Genomic DNA, 17148 nt, shown 5'->3' on the forward strand with positions numbered 1-17148 from the left:
GCATGAAAAGCACTAACCATTTAATAATTGTCAAGGAAAAATGGATAAATTAATCTATGTAAAAATTTAGCAATTCTAATTATTAAAGACACTTAAGATAGTAAAAAGTAAAGCCGTAGAGTGGGAGAAGATATTTGTAACAACTGCGAAAGGGTTTGTTTCTGGGAGATATATGTATATATATTTCAATATATCAGTATATACGCTATCTGATTAAGTTATAGGAAAGCCAATGATTGAAAATCTACCCGAAATTGACAAATCCTTGGAAAAATTACCTTAATGAAACATACTCAAGAAGTTTGAATTTCCCTGTAAAGATTAAATGAAGTGATCCATCAAGGACAGCCACAGGATCATCATGACTCTACAAAATATTTAAAGAATGCTGAACAATTTCTTCTGGAGAGTAGATGCTACCAGTTGTTTTCATGAGACTAGCAAAACCTCAATGACAAACCCAACGAAGACAATATGGGAAGGGAAGTTTGCAGGCCAGTATCACTTAAATATTGATGCAAACCAAACAATCCATAAGCAGGAAGATATCATATCATGACCAATTTAGGTTCATCCCAGGAATGGGTGGCTTTTCATTCGACACTCAATTGCTGTAGCACATCATATTGCCTGATGAAAGAAGAAACACTATGATTATTTGATTGAAGCCAAACCAAACCAAACGAAACCAAACCGAAAAGATTTGCTAAAATATACCCTTATTCATGAACGAATTCTTAGCAATCTGGGAATATAAAAGAATGTCCTTAATTTGTTCAAAGGTATCCACAAAAATGCCACGACAATCATTATACTTAATGGTGAAACTCTGAATGCCTTGTGTTTGAGAGGAAAACAATACAAAGACACCCGGATAGGTATAATCATCATTTCTCTTAACACTATGCTAGAGATTTTAGTGAGTGCATTTAGGCAGGGAATAGAAGCGAAAGATTATAAGGACAAGAACTGAAGCTATGATATATACATAGAGAATGCTAAGGAATCCACAGATAAATTATTACAATTAATAGGCTAGTTTAACAAATTTGCTAGACACAAAGTCAATATAAAAAATTATCATGTTTATATATAGAGAAATATTGTTAGAAATTGGAAAAAGTTAATTATGTAATTGAAAAATGTTACCATGAAAATTATCAAATAACAAAAAATAAATTTAAGGAGATGCACAGACGTCTTATAAAATTGTATTGGAGACAATTCAGAAGACATATATAGAGATATTCCATGTCCACGGATTTGAGGACAAAGTTTTTAAAACTGTCAATTCTCCCGAAAGTGCTGTATAGAGTCATTGCACCCACGAGGTATTTTAGAGAACTTAATTGATTCTAAACATATGTGGCAAAACAAATGTCCAGCAATAGCCATTCTCTTGAGGAATGAGAATAATACGAGACGTCTTGCTTTAGTGTGGTGTTGATGAGGGCATGGAGACACAGACTACTGGATCAGAAGCAGAGATTCCACGCACATTTGGACACTGACGCACATGTACGGAAACCCTGGATTTATGATGGAGGTTTCATGGCAGAGAGATAGGAAAAGAGTATTTTCCTTTTTTCTCCCCAATTAATGGTGCTAGGACAATAGGTGCCTTTTGGTGTCCCGTGGGGACACATGTATTCTATGTGGAAAAAGAAAACTTGACCTTTATCTCACACCGTATCCAGTAATCCATTTTTTAGGTGGATTATGGATCCAAGTGTTAATAAAGATTTAAAAATATAATGTAAGAACATCTTCATAAGAGATAAAGATGTTAAATACTATACATAAAAGCACTACTCGTAAAGAACAAAATGATGAATTTGATAGATTAACATTGAGAGAAAGAAAAGACGACTTGTAGAGGGGGCAAAGATGCTTGTAACACACATAACTAACGAAGGACTTATATTCGAATCATAGAAAGGACTTCTATAAATCACTATGAAGAAGATAACTCAAAAGGACAATGGGCAAAAGACTGGAACCAGCGTCACCTCAAAAGAGGAAATCCAAGTGGCCAATGAACATATGAAAAGGTGTTCCTCTCTGTTGCTAGAACCACCCATTTAAATCACAGTGAGATACCAGTTACGGTCACCAGGTGCGTCCTTTCCCCACTCCTAGGTAGATACGCGAGAGAAACATGTGCAAATTTCCATCAGAGACATGTCGAAGAAGGTCACAGCGGCATTATTAGTGATAACACCCAAATGGAAACAGTTGGAAGGTCCGTGGCCAGCAGCACGGACAATCGAGTTGTGGCATATTCGTATAATGGACTATTGCACAGCAATAAAAATGAACGACTGTTGCCACATGCAGCTACACAGATGAGTCTCACAGACGTGATGCTGAGAGAAGAACCCCAAAAGAATACATGCAGTATGATTCTCTTTATATCAAGTTGGAAACTAGCAAAAATGAATCTATATTAGCTAGAAACGCATCCATAGGTGGTAAAAGTATGATGAAAGGCAGGAACTGGTTACCACAAAAGTCGCAGCGGCAGTTAATTCTGGGGTTGGAGAGCAGAGAGGGCATTTAGACCTGGTAGTGACATACGGTGGGGGTTTCTGGAATGTTGCGCATGCTCTATTTCTTGACATAGATTGTAGTGCATACATTCTAATTCTTTAACTGTACATTTATGTTTTGTGCACGTTTTACGTCTGTATATTTGCTACTGAAATTAAAAAAAAAAGTCTGTCAGGTGATGGGAGTTAGAGAGAAAATTTGATGGAGAGGGGAAGATGTGAGAGTAGATAGAAGCATGTATGTTTTTAATGTCTTTTTAATTTTAATAAAAATTGTGATATTCACTAATAAGACCGTGATATGTTTCACAATGTCCAAGCTGGTTACATCTACTTGGACTGTTTGATTACATTTCCGTCAGTTACAATGTTTTTCTCCTCTGGGATGTTGGGACATTAAAGTAGTGCGTTTCCCACCTCCTCCCTGGGCCCCACATGCCGCCACCAATGCACATCTTCTGGGCAGGCGGTTGCCAGCTGATGCTGGGTCACTTCCCTTCCCTCCCTTTGTGTCAGTCACCACTCCAGTTGCCGATAGCTGTGTTGGAGATCGTGTACTGCTTAGGCATCCCGGACATTCTCAGGGCTGCCTTCATAGGACTCTTAGAGGGACGTTTTGGCAGCTTCTCGGGAAGTCTCCACTGCTGAGCTTGTGGTTGTCGTATGGAGTGTCAGTGCCGGGAGAAGGCTGTGCCAGCCCCGTGGACACAGTTTCTTGCCAAGAACTGGCCTGTGCTGTCCTCCTTGTGAGGAAGAGCGGTTGACAAAGGAAATTCAATGGGATTTGCATAAAATCTCCCCATCAGAGTAGTTATGGGGAAAGAAGGACCTGGACCCCCTGGATGTGGCAGAGAAAGATTTGACAAAATGTTCAAGGCCCTCAGTGTTCCGGGTCGAGGACTTTGCTTCTGAGACCGTGTCTCGGGGCACTGGGTCAGCGTGAGAAAGAGGTGGAGGTGGACATATTCCCTGAGACCCACTTCCAAAAATGCTCTGACAATCCAAAGTCAACAATAGGGGAGGTAATATAAATCATGATATATTCATGGGATGCAATGCTATCCAGCTATGAGAAAGCATCATGTTTTAGAGGACTGCTTGGAGTGGCACGGAGCAGTTTGTATCATGTACTATTAAGTGGAAAATGTAGAATGTAAAATGGTGTACACACGTCGATACTAATCCTGTTAAAAAAGGGCAACAACCAGAACAACTATTTTATGTGACTCTCATTTTCCCCTTTATGTCGTCCAATTTTTTAAATAATGGAAATGTATGAGTTTAATGGGCAGAAAAATATTTAGGGCTCGTGATCCTTGTAAACAGCAAACACTATTAAGCGTCGTGGTCGAGCAGAGGTAGCAGTTTGGCAAAACAATTTCCTTTTCTTCCAGGGGACATAGATGAACTACGTTATCCAGCGTCACTTAAGGTCAGGTGTGGCTGTGTGACTGTCGTAGCGAATGGGATGTAAGTGGATATGACCTGGGTGTCTTCCAGACCCGTCGCATATCACTCTCGTGCCTGACCATCTGGGTTCTTCGCCTCCCAGGGTTTGATGCAGGTGAACCCGGAGAACTTGGAAGCCAGTTTATGGAAATGAGCCTTGGTCTCTTAATATGGGCTGACCATGTAATTTATTGCCCAAACCGGACACTTGAGAGTAAAAGGGGGCACTTACTTGCCATGAAAATTCATTTTGAACTGTGTGTGAGTAAGAAATAGACTGCTACTATATGAGTCGCTGAATCACTAAAGTTTATGTGTTAGAATTGTTAGAGTTATCCTAACTAACACATCTATCAACTTAAGCCTAACTTAAGTTGACATGGAATATTTCTGACATGGAATATTTTTAGAAATTAAATTATTTTAATAATCATAAAAAATATTGAATAAATTAAAGCATAGAAGAAAATGTCAGTCTAAATCCCACCGTCCATATAACTACTGTTAACAGACGTAGTTCTATGTTGCATTTTTTCAAGGTGTATTTTTATGTAGGCATGGTTATAATATATTTAGTTGTGAATCCCATAGTTTAATTACTCTATGTAAACATTTCCCTAATTTTTAAAATCTATTAGTAAATATCATTTTAGAGTCTCATTCATATTTAATAAACAGGGTTTTAAGTTATCCAAATAATATATGACATTTGTAGAAAAATTAGGAAAAAGGATATGTTGGAGGAAAAAATAGCCTAAAGGGGAAATATGTGTAAGAGAAAATATGATTGTTGTATACACTCATGCATGCCATAACCATGTTTTGACCAAAGACAGCCTGCATATACAAAGGTGGTCCCATAAGATTATAATGGAGCTGAAAAGTTCTTATTGCCTCATGATGTCATAGAGGAATTCATTACTTGGGTGTTTGTGGTGATGCTTGTGTAAACAAACCTACTGCACTGCCAGTCATATAAAAGTATACCACATGCAGTTACGCACAGTACAGAATACTTGATAATAATAATAAATGGCTATGTTACTTATTTATGTATTTACTATAGTATGCTTTTTATCGTTATTTGAGAGTGTGCTCCTTCTACCTATTGAACAAAATTTTTTTGCTATAAAACTGTATGAGTGTTAGCCTTATACATGTTTACCACATTTTCTCTTGGGTTTGATTTAATCTTGTGTTGTTTTGTTAGGTGTGGGCTATACTATCTGGGTATGTGTAAATACACTCTCTAAGATGTTCCCAAAATGACAAAAGCACCTAATGATCCATTTCTCAGAACATATCCCTGTAGTTAAACGGTGCATGACTGTATTCTGCTCTCTAATCTGCTTTTGACTCCAGCATACCTGGCGAACATTCTTTCATGTGGCAAAATGTACCTCATGTCCTAACTTTAAGGGTTCCTTAGTGTTCAATAGTACATAGCATTTTAAAAGCTAATCCCAAATTCGTGCTAGACATAGTGATTGTTTCTAAGATTTAAGTTGTATAACAAATATTTAAGTAATAACCTTGTCCAATTTCTCAGTGTGGTTGATGGCTAGGTAAAAGACTACTTTTTTCCTCTATTTTTAAAAGACGTTTCTGTACAAGGTATGAAACACCATTTTCTCAATGTCTGTACTGAATCTGAGTGTTACTATTTTTGTAAATTCTTCCTATTCAGATAAGAAAAAATTATGACTATTTCCATTTGTGTTGATCAGTTAGTGAGCATTTTTCCAAATGTTTATTAGATTTTCCTGAAAACTCGTGTATTAATGTTCTTAGTTTAGTTTTCTTTCTTTCGTTTCCTTACCCTAGATTTCTGGAGCTGTGGATACGTAGGTGTGAATGGCTTGTGTAATACATAACGTGATATGTCATACTTGACCATTTCTCTATTTTGAACATTGATATGATTTCAGTTTGGGGTCTATTATTAAATAATGATGTGATGAACATTTTTATGAATAACCCCCTGCTCCTGCACACGTACGCATGCACCTATGCACACACACACGCACACACGCACACACACATTTTTGGCCTGACACAGGATAAAAGTCCTAGAAATAAAAATCACTAGATCAAAGAGAGAAATCAATGTGAATGTCCTTAGAAATAATGTTAAGGAAACATGTACCGTCGAGAGCAGCCCGATCTTCATGATGCTGCGGTCACTATAAGTAATGGTTTTTCTTCCTAATGTATGTCATGTTGTGTGAAGTGCTCCTGTCAGGTGTAAAGGGGAAGACTGGTCCATCAGGTGCTGTCCTTCGAGGCCACACACCCTCGTCCCTGGTGGCAGATGTCCTTGGCCATTCTGCTGCTGGCTCTGGCCTGCATGTTCCGTGAGCTCCTAGTGGCTGACCCAACTCCCGGGTCTCCATTTCTTTTGTGTGATGGCTTCTCCTAAGATCATCGTGTAGTGTTACTGCTGTAACCTGAAGTCGTCCTTTGTCTCGTTCACATTCTACCGTTCACCTGCTCCTCTCCGCACATGCATTCAGCTCTTCTCTCACCTGTGCTTCCGCCAGGGCCGGGAACCCCAGGAAAGACTTGGCAGATGGATGTAGGGACAGTCTTGAGTGAAATTTTTATTTGCTCTTTACCCTATGTTTAAATGTGCTGGATTTTGCTTCTCATATCCATGCGATTTATTTGTTGTTGTTATTATTATTATTTGTTTATTTATTTGTGCGTGTGTGTGGAATTGCTTCCCTTTCGATGAAGGTTCTACCTGAATCATTGTTCAGCTCTTGTGAGTTGTTGGTTGTATCTGTCACATCTAACTCACTGGTGGCGCCGTTTGAAGGATAAGGGACTCTAAAATAATGGGGTCTGGGTGACAATGGGGTCTTGCAGTTGGAATGTGACCCTTGGTGGGTTGTGGACTGAGGCTTATTCCTTCTCATGTAATATAAGTAAAGATAAGGCTGCCCTGGTTGCCTCCTCCCTCCTCCCTCACCTCTGGGCATGAACTTCACTGAGCATAGATTGCAAACCTCAGGACCTGCTGGTCTCCAAGTCTCTTTCAATTTCACAGAGCTGTTCTGTAATCAAACAAGATCATGCATGTGAAACTGCAATGTACAATAGTCATAAAATAACGAGAATTTAATTATGTTCATGACAAGTTTTCTTGTGGATTTCAACTATAGATCTATCTGTGCGAAACTGATCTGTCTGGTTGAGGAGAGGAACCAGGAAAACTGAGAGGAAATTTCTCACCACTGTAAGTTTCCCAATGGCAGGGACAGAGCCTGTTATGTGCTTGGCACAGAGAGAGAGAGATCAACATTTGATCTACTGATGGATAACAAAGTGGTACTTTCCAGCCTTTCATCTTGGAGCCTGTGGTGCACAAAGCTGCCATAACCCAGGTTGCCAGCAGGGGGAGTCAGGTCCTGAGGCCAGGCCAGGCCAGGCTGAAAAGGGATGAGGCTGCTGAATGACTGACTGCACAGGCAGTGGTGGCAACCTGGGTAGGCTGGAAGGAGGGCCTGAGCCAACCTTGCCCAGGTGGGAAGTGGGTTCTGGCCCCTCTGATATGTGTCAAGTGGGCTGGCAGTTCAGGTCTGGTGAGGAAGCAATAGAGGAGAATAAACATGGGACACCGAGGCCTCTGTTCGTGAGATGAGAGAGAGGCTAACTCAAAATAGCATGGGCTGGGAGGGAAGGAGCTGGTGGCCAGGTAACTTGAATGGAAAACATGGATTGGTGTGAGAAGTTCGGCCGGGGAGGAAGAAGGTTGACTGAACTCAGTGCTGGGCCCAGGGCAGGGAAATGGGACATAAGTGAGATGAGGACCATTATAGGAGCATTTTGGCCTCCGAAGCTGCAGAGTTGTGGCTGTGGGAGAAGCCTGCCTCCTGCTGGAGAGAGAGGCCCTAGAAACAAAACCGAGTGCCCATGGCATGGTCCCCTGGCCTCTGGATCCCTGGAGTTATTCCCATTCGATTGGCCTGCTTCTGTGTCTCTGTTACATTGCTGGGGTGGGGAGTGGGGATGAAGTGGGGAGGGGGGCAGGGGGAAGGGGTTGGCGATGGTGTTTGGCTTAGAGAAGGTAAGGACTTTCTCAGGCCCAGAGAGGACCATTTCTGGGGAGAGAAGATTATCCTTTAATAATGGAGTTTAGACTCAGTCCTTACTAAGGGCTAAGCGCCAAAGAGTTGTGTTTGCAAAATGAATCAAGAACTAAATTGCATGGGGCTTAGGAAGGACAGAAGGCTGTGAGGGAAAGGAGGAAGCAAAACCCGGGACTGCCAGCAGAGGCTGCCTGCAGCAGTGTTGCTGCCTATTGAAAGTGGTTCAAGGAACAAGACTTCAGTTGTATTCGCTCTGGAGATTTGTTTATTATGGCCCTGGACTCCTCCCTGCCCGCCCCCATGGAATTCTTGCCTTTGCCCCAGGAAAGATGGTCAGACCAAGTAGAAGGTCAGTCTCACGCCTGATGTTAGGGGCGCTTCATTGTTCTCTTTATCCAGGTGAGGAAGTGTGAGACATTCATGAAGACTCCTGGAGGTTCCTTGTCCATTTTTGCATAGGAGAAAATACCCTGGACTGTGTTGTTACACATGAGGGGCCCCCCAGAGTCCCCCTGTGGGCAGAAAGAGGAAAGACTGAGCTGGGCTTCCTTGTGGTCCTGCCTGCCTCGGGGGTTGGTTATCTCTGTTAGGGAGCAGAGTGGGAGATGAGGGCCAGGACAGGCCTTGTCTCCTCCCTTGGGCGCAGGGCTCCAGCCTGGCTGTGACTGTTCCTTCCAGCATGGCCCACACCCAGCCTTTCACTCCGATGCTGACACTGCTGTGGGATGACTGATCTTTCCTCACCCTCCCCCGCTTAATCCACTTGGAGGAAAACACTCAAGACTGGATTTGTGGGCCCAGGCTGTCCGAACTCTCAGGTTGAGGCGTTATGATATAATCACTCCCACACCCCAGAACTCCCCAGTTTCCTCTTTCCTAGGACCTGTGTAGGTAAATGCTGGAAACCTGACCTTGAAGCCAGTCTTCTTCTTCTTTGGGTCTCCTACGCAGATCTGGCTGTCCTTGCTATAGTAGTGGGGGAAGCAGGATTTGCATTCTCGATCCTTCTGAATGGTCAGCTCCACCTCCTGTAGAGTGGTTGCTAAGGTGCCCATGGCGACTTGCCCCCAGCCGGCCACACTGCATTTCTGTCCAGGCCTCACCTGGTCCTCACCCTTGGGCAGGCGGAGGGGCTTCACAGCTTTCGTCAGCTTGATATTTCTCTTCAGCTGATGGGGAAGAGGCAAGAGAGCCCAGATCAGCCAGCGGCCTCTGGGCCTGGACACCAAGAGGCTGCAGTGCCTGCCCTCCCCCCTGAGCCACTGGGACTGGTCAGGAGGCCAGGATGGGAAGAGGAAAGGGACAGGTCACAGTAGGAGGGAAACACTGAGGACTCAGCAGTAAGAGCAGCAGGAGGTTCCCTCCTTACCCGCAGTAACATGATGTCATTGGCGAAGTTCTTAGGATTATAGTCTGGGTGGGGGATGGCTTTCACCACACGGAAGACTTGCTGGGTCTTCTCCTGCTTCTTGATGTTATGGGCCCCCAGGGTGACACTGACTGAGCTGTACAGAGAGCAGAGTGGGGATGTGTGTGAGGGTGTGGAGGCACCGGAAATACAGCCCAGAGCCACGAAGGAGAGGTGACAGCGGGGCAGGGCAGGGCTACAGCTAGGGCCAGAGGGCTGAGTGACACTGTGCCCTCTGCTTCTCAAGGACACCGAGTGTATGGCTTCTGGGAGCTCTCTCTTACCCTCAGGCAATATCATGAAATCGCTTGGCTTTGTACTTTGATGTTAATGCGTGCTTTCATCCTCCATCACTGCTTGATTTGGCCGGTGTGGTCACTGTCTTCTCTTCTCCACTGTGTCACTTACTCTCACCTCTGACCCTCTGAGCCCAAAGCTTACTTGTCCTTTTTCTCAGCTTTTCCTTATCCCAGTCGTGCGCTCAGATGGCTCCTCTGAGGAGCTCTGTGAGCTTGAGTTACCAGGAGCCTGGGGAGCTCCCCTGGGCTGCACCCCTGGGGAAGGAGGGGTCCCCGAGCGGGTCTCAGGAGGTGTCGGCTGGCTGCTGCCCCTCACCTTCCACTGCAGTGAGCAGCTGTCAGAACAAAATTCTCCCGCACAAGGACACCGCCGCATCTGTTCTTATGCCCATTTTGCAGAAACTGAATGTAGGCCATGTAAGGGCGGGAGTGGGGCTTGGCCTCGTGTCCCCCGATGATCTCCTCTGAAGGAAAAAGTTGGAAAGTGGGTGACTGGGAGTGGCTGTGGTTAGCGGGGAAGGCTCAGGAAGTTGACGATTGAGGTGTGTGCTGAAGACAATGCGGGGAGGGTCTGTCAGTTTCTCCTGCAGCAGAATAATCTTTTCTGAACCTCAAGTGTCACAATCCCCCTCTGAGAATGGGGGACAGTACTTATTCTCCATGTCCTACTGAGATACATGTGTGGAAGAAGTAAGACCTATCTTGAAGATGGTGAAGCCCCAAGGGATGTGGACAATGCTCAGTAAGTCTCCCTGACACCCCCTGAGCCTCTGCTAACATCCCGATTGGTGCTATTTTCTAATGATCTCCCCATGAGCTTATGGAGTTGGATTTTCTAAAATCCTTATGTCCTAGGACCTAACACAACCTAGGTTCTCAGTAGAGACTTTTTTGACTGCACGAATGCATGGCTTCCAATTAGTGTTTGGCTGAGGTTTGGTGGGGACAGTGCTGATGGGATTTAAGGCCACTGGGATGGGGAGAGGTCACTGCCAAGGGCCTGGGAAGGCAGAAGGAGGTGGGGATGAAAATTGGCTGCCCAGGCCTGGGGAAGGGCCAAGGCACCTGGGCGCCTTGTATGTAGTCAGTCATCCAGCCATTTCTGAGAGCAATCACATCCTGGGCTCCTCTCCTGCTGGGAGTGAGGGGGTAGAGAGCACTGAGAAATTTAACTGGTTCTTCAGATGGGTCCAGTGACAACTCGCATTATTGCAGCTGGTTCATCTAAGGCGCCCTTTCTTGGGTTGGAACGAAGGATTTTAATTATTCATCTTCTGTAGCTTCACAGCCTCTGCCAAATGCCTTTCTATGAACAACCCCCTTTCCAGGTGATCAGAGAGAGGCTAACAGCTGCTAAACCTTTTAGTGGACACTCTTCCTCTCAGCCGTCCTTGTTGAGTGCCTGTCCAGCATTGGACTTAGTCTGGGGTTGGGATGGGAGCTGGACTTCAGAAAGTTCCTGGGCTCAAATGGAAGAAACTCCCTGCCTGTGCTGTGCTTTAAGGGTCAGGAGCCCAGGGGGTTTAATGAGATGGCTCTGGCCTCTGGAATGGGGATGGTCACTCACCTGTCTCAGCCCCACGGGGAAGAAGAAAGGCCAACAGGAGCAGGAGAGGCTGCATCTTCCCTGAGGTCTGCCCAAGTCAGAGCTTCTGGTGTTTCTTCCTTCCAGACACAGAGCCCCGGAGGGGAACAAAGGAAGTGTGACTCAGTGACATTACACACCTCGACCCATGCTCCTCTAGTTTTGTTGGGTACCATTATACGAGGTGGTTTGTCAAAGTTCTCTGGCTTGGTTAGGTGAGAATGACACTGTCACCACATTTGCACTCCTCCTGCTAAGCCATAAGAAGAAGGAACAGGAAAGTGAAGACCGTGACTGCTGCCAACAGAGGGGCTGGAACCCCAAAGTCCCTAAGTGACTACATCAGAAATGTTTCCCTTTCCGTGATCCAGGCTCTTTTTTCCTTTCTGATGAAATCATGAATAATGATTTAGCCAGCTAGATCCAGGGATATGAGTGACATGGCTTCTGCCCTTGAGCAGCAGACGGTCAGCTGGAGTAGACTGAGAATCTGAGGTTAGGGTATGAGATGGTAAGGGCTCTGGCGAAGGGTCTTCTGGTGGTGTGAGATAGAGGCTGGACTAGGTAGCCCCGGACACACCCAAATACCCCAAATGGTAACTCCATTTCCTATCTTACCACCATTCCAGCCTCATATTTTTGGACTATTCAGAATCCACTCTTTAAATATAAATACTCTGTGACAAAGAGAGCTTCTCTTATCCCACGGTTTTGAACAAAAATCCTGGACTTGATATTCATTGGCTCAAAACAAATCATCTTTGGGTCCATCAGAATTGAATGGCCTGGTTGGTTTATGCTTAAGTCATTTAGCACCCCTTGAGCTGAGGTGGGCACTGACCTGCCGAAATCATAGTGCCTCTCTGTGGGCAATTTCCCCTCAAGAAATGCTGGTTACTGTTGCCAGGTGATGGGGAAATGGATGCTGATCATCCTGATAGTACTATCTACTAAGTTTTCTCTGTCCAGTGTCCAGAGAACCCTGTCTCTGGTGTCCCTGTGTTGAGCAGTCGTAAACAATTGCAAACCGATTGTCTCAACACTCACCAGTGTGACAGCAGAAGAAAGAGGAATGGAAAGGGAGCCACTGTGAGCTTTACACAGCCCAGCCTCAATTCTGTGCCAAGAACAGCATCCTATGAATACACAGAGAAAAAGTGAAAATAAACGTGCTTAAGCATCAGCGGTGATCTCTGGGTAGTGGAATTCTCGGTAATTTTCACTTTCTTATTTATATGTTCTGTATTTAACTATCTTTCTATGTAGAATATGTAAAACTTTTATACCCCAAATACATTTTCCCATAGTCGAAGCGCAGTCATCAATGGCGAACATTCTGCAAACCATTTTTTTTCAGCTTAGCCTTCTTTAAGGTGGATGTTTTACAATGAGGTTACTTTTCTGAATCCAACTTTATATAAAAGATTTAGAGATTGTTGAAAATATAAGAAAAAAATTCCTCAGTAGGCTTACGGCTATGGAACAAATACTTTTCATTATAATGAGTTTCCTTTGGAGACACACACACACACACACTCTGCACAAGCACACACACACACACACACACACACACACACACACACACCCAACAATGGGGAGGTGGAGAGAGGCTGGCACAGACCAACATGGAAGAGCACTGTCAAAGTCATTTCTGGCTGCAGGAGAATGGCCTGCCAGGGCACCAGAGGATGCACTGGGCTCGGGGCTAAAAATAAGGCTGTGACAGGCACTCATGCTGGGCCAAGGAGTACTGACGGGCCCTTCTTAAACTTCTTAGGCTTCTAAGCTGCTCTGGTTTGGGGAAGGGAGCATTGCATAAGGTGAGTTACACCATTCCAAAATCTTCCCACTCATTTGTTAGGGTGGAGAATTGTTCCCCCACCCCAGATCTTTTTAGTTAATCCTTCTTCCAATTTATGGATTCTTTTATGTTCATATTGGCACTGGGGCTGCATGGGGGTAGGGGTATGTGTGTAGGAGAACGGCATGGTCAAGATAAGGGAGTCTTCTAGAAAAGGGTCACTTTTTCCTGGTGAGTTGTCTTCTATTTCCTGACAGAGTTTACATTCAGCCTGGCAGGGGGAGCTGGCACTGGGGAGGTGTATCTGGAAGGAGCTGGCTATCAATGTAGCATGATTTTTTATTCTAGAGGTGGAAGGTGGGGTATACTGAAGGGGGAAGCCTGTAACAGATCCGAAATGTGAACAGACGATTGCTGGACACACAGTAGGTAACTAACAAATGTTTTGGTGAATAAAAGAGGAATCAGTGATTTCTGCCCTAGAGATAAAAAGTTATTAAATGTCTGGCAGACTCCCCTCCATCCACTTTGCCCAATGCAGTATTAGCTTGTGCCCTCGGAGAAGATGAAGGATCACTTCCGGGACGCCTCAGTTTGGTCTCTGCAGTTTGAGGTATCTCATTGTTCTTGCTATCCATTTCAAAAAGCTTGAGATCCTGGTGTAGACACTTGGAGGTCTCGCATCCTTCTTTCCATAGGAGACAATGCCCTGAGCCATGTTGTTACACACGAGGGGGCCCCCAGAGTCTCCCTGTGGGCAGAGCGAGGATGGACTGAGCTGGGCCTTCTCCTGGTCCTGCTTGCCTCACTGTCCCAGGAGTGGCTGGTCTATGTTAGGGAGCTGCATGGGACATCAGGGCCAGGGCAGGCCTTGTCGCCTCTCTAGGTCCTGGGGCTCCAGCCTGGCCACGACAGTCCCCTTCCCCCTCCTCCGGGAAACCTCTGCCCATAAATGGATGTGGGACAATCTCTCATTCCCTCCCTCCCCCTCTCCCCCCATCCAGGGAGACAGGACCAGAGACTGAATCAGTGGAAAGACTGAGGATATAGGGATATGACTAGTTTCTACTGTCCAGGGTCTCCTCAAAGCTCAGCCATGCCCACAGTTGCCATGGGCAATGCTGGGGATCTCACCTTAAAAGAATTCTGAATCTTCGTTGGGTTCCCCACACATATTTGAGTGGTGCTGTCGTAAAGGTCTTTGTAGTGAGAGTTGCATTGTTTGTCACTTTGGATTTCAAGCTCTACCTCACGCAGTCTCACTGACAAGTTGGTGGTCACGCCTTGGCGTCCCCAGCCGGCCACACTACACCCCATCCCTGGCTTTACCTGCGCTATCCTTCTGGGCAGACTGAGAATTCTCACGGCAGCAGTCAAGTTGGCCTTCTTCTTTAGCTGAAGGCAAAGGATAGGAATTCTAATCTACCAATGACCTACAGAGTCCAGGGACAGCCCTGGGGTTGCTGTTGTTACAGCCCTGGGACGAGTAAAGGGTCATACTGGGAAGGGGGACAGGATTGAGCTCACAAGGAGTGCAAAACCCTGGGGTTAAAGTGTGCAAGAACTAGTGGAGCCCTACAGTTACCTGCAGTAACATAATGTCATTGGCTTTGGTGTCAGGATTATAGTCCGGGTGGGGTATGGCTCTTGTCACCAGGATGACCTGCTGGGTCTTCTCCTGCTCCAAAATGTTGTGGGCCCCCAGAGTGACGCTGATTGAACTGCATAAAGAGCAGAGAGGGAGGTGGAGTCACAGGAAATACAGCCCAGGGGCTGTGAAAGAAAAAGGACAGTTGAGTACAGGGTAGGACTGGACGTATGGAGGGGAATTATGGTGGATGGGACCCTGGAGCTGAGCATCTCTGTGCCCTCTGCTTCTTGGCAGCTCGGACCAGGTGGCAGTTCCTGAAGCAGATTTAGGGTCAGTCATGCACTGAGCTCACCTTCTCTAAACAAAACCGTGAATTTCTCACATTTGCTTTCCGGGGTCCTGGGCACATCCTCGGCCTCCTTCCCATGTCACCTTTGATCAGTCCTTTCTCTCTTCAACAGGCCACTTGAATTGACCTATCCCTTTCCCCCACCAAAGTTGCTTGCCCTCCAAAGAGCTCCTCTGTGCTACTAGGTGGCCTAGGTCTGCAGCCCCTGAGAGGATGGTCCCCTGAGAGGTGTCTACAGAAGGATGGGGGCCCGGACACTGCTCCTCACCTTCCCCAGCAGTGAGCCGCTGTCAGCACAAAGTCCTCACTCACAAGGAACCCCCCGCAGACATTGTGCTTTGGAGACTTTATCCGAAGAAATGCCATGTAGGGAAGAGAATGAGGCTTGGCTTCATGGCCCCCAATGATTTTCCCTGAAAGAAAAATTCTACTCTGCCTACTGTGCTCATGTAGCCAAAGGTTGGAGAGGGGGAGACTGGGACAAACTGGAGCAGGGCGGGGTAGAGTCGGGGTGGCAGATGGTGGTGTCTGCAGTAATCAGCAGTAACCAGAAAGGGGTCCTGTGGGTTCCTTGGGCAACATTCCTGGCTGGCCAAGTGACCCGCAAGACTCAGATTCTCTTTCTGACAAAAAGAACAGTTCTTATCCCTTAATTCCTGCTGCAGACATGTATGCGGGAAGACAGGATTTGTGTTTGGAACAGGCCAGGAAGTCCCTGTAGATCCTGGTAAATCCTTTCCATGATTTTCCCAGGTACCTCTCTCCCATCTTGTTTCCCAGACTCACGGAGATGCTGCTGGTTTGTAATAATCAGAACATTGCAACTGAAAAATTACCCAAGAGAACTTGAGACTGAACCAGCCAAGCATAAGTGTTAAGGGAACCAGGATGCCATCAACTCTGGGATCAAGTGGGTCTTTAGCTTCTTTCCTGGTCAGTGCGGGAATGACAAAGCTCGGAGAAGAGGGTGAAGATTGAGGGAAGATCTAAAGACATTGCATTAGAATGTTAGCGGAGATTACTTTAACTACGGAAGCCAGCCCCTTTCCCTGAGCTGCTCTTTCCTGGGGAATTAATTATTTCTCATTCCCTGTTTCCAACCTTCTTCCAGATGCCTTTGTAAAAAACCCACTTTCCAGGTGACAAGCTTAGGACCTGGGAAGGGGCTAAGACCCTCTGGCCCTCCCGGAGAGCAGCCTTCTGCTCTGCCATTCTGCTGAGGTTTTATTTTGCATCAGATTTGCTGGTCTTTGAGGGAAGTTGAATCTAGAGTTCAGAAAGTTCCTGGGGATGGACTAGGGCCAGGATGTGTCTGAGTGTAGCATCTGAGCACAGCTGTGCCAGTGTGGGGTAGGGTTGGGCTTCTGTTGGTGGGGACAGTCACTCACCTGCCTCTGCCTTGGGGGATAGAAGAAAGGCCAACAGGAGCAAGAGTGGCTGCATCTCCTCAGGAAGGCCACCCAGGTCAGAATTGCTGGTGTTTCCTCCCAGTCTTCTAACCCCAGGGTTCCCTGGTGTTGTGGCCTTTATAACATAAGGTTCTCTTCGAATGCCTTATGCAGCTCTCTGATCAAGCCTGTGGATCTGAGTGGCGTAAGAACTTATCAGTAACCACATAAGCACCTGTAGCTCTGGACTCAGTGCTAGCCACACCAGCTGCAGGAACCACAGGCTAGAGGGTGGGGTGGTTGAAGATTCTGTATCAGCCAGCAGCAGGTCCCTCAGCCCCAGAAACCCGAGTCCCATGATGATGCATGAGATTCTTCCTATCCTTGCCTCTCTCTAGACCATTGGGATGATTGTTTGTTGAGGCCTCTTTTTTTTTTTTTTATGAGACTCAGGGCTGTTGGAGATGAAATTTCTTGCTTCTGGTATTGGAGACAAAGCCATCAGTGATCAGACAAAGATGGTGAGGGCCATGGCTAGAGGGATGGACAGAATGGAGTGGCGGTGATACCGAAGAGGGCTCGTTTCAGTAATTAAAGAACTGAGTGTTTAAAACAACAACAATAACAATTTATTTCGC

General features: G+C 45.7%; 2 protein-coding genes across 2 annotated transcripts; both read right to left on the reverse strand.

The window, feature by feature from the left end:
* Positions 1-8331: 8331 nt before the first annotated feature.
* GZMH (granzyme H) lies at positions 8332-11536 on the reverse strand. The gene is made up of 5 exons (XM_039870427.1): positions 11364-11536; positions 10113-10260; positions 9459-9594; positions 9001-9258; positions 8332-8601 (listed from the first exon to the last, which is right to left on the reverse strand). Exons 1-5 carry the CDS (start codon positions 11416-11418, stop codon positions 8458-8460), a joined length of 741 nt encoding a protein of 246 aa, XP_039726361.1. The 5' UTR covers positions 11419-11536; the 3' UTR covers positions 8332-8457.
* Positions 11537-13662: 2126 nt separating this feature from the next.
* LOC120608540 (mast cell protease 1A-like) lies at positions 13663-16649 on the reverse strand. The gene is made up of 5 exons (XM_039870424.1): positions 16511-16649; positions 15391-15535; positions 14768-14903; positions 14317-14577; positions 13663-13933 (listed from the first exon to the last, which is right to left on the reverse strand). The coding sequence occupies exons 1-5, from the start codon at positions 16563-16565 to the stop codon at positions 13772-13774; spliced, it is 759 nt and encodes a 252-aa protein (XP_039726358.1). The 5' UTR covers positions 16566-16649; the 3' UTR covers positions 13663-13771.
* Between the last annotated feature and the right edge of the window lie 499 nt (positions 16650-17148).

Source organism: Pteropus medius, unplaced genomic scaffold (genome assembly GCF_902729225.1).
Source record: "Pteropus medius unplaced genomic scaffold, Ma_sr-lr_union100, whole genome shotgun sequence".
NCBI classification, from domain to species: domain Eukaryota; kingdom Metazoa; phylum Chordata; class Mammalia; order Chiroptera; family Pteropodidae; genus Pteropus; species Pteropus medius.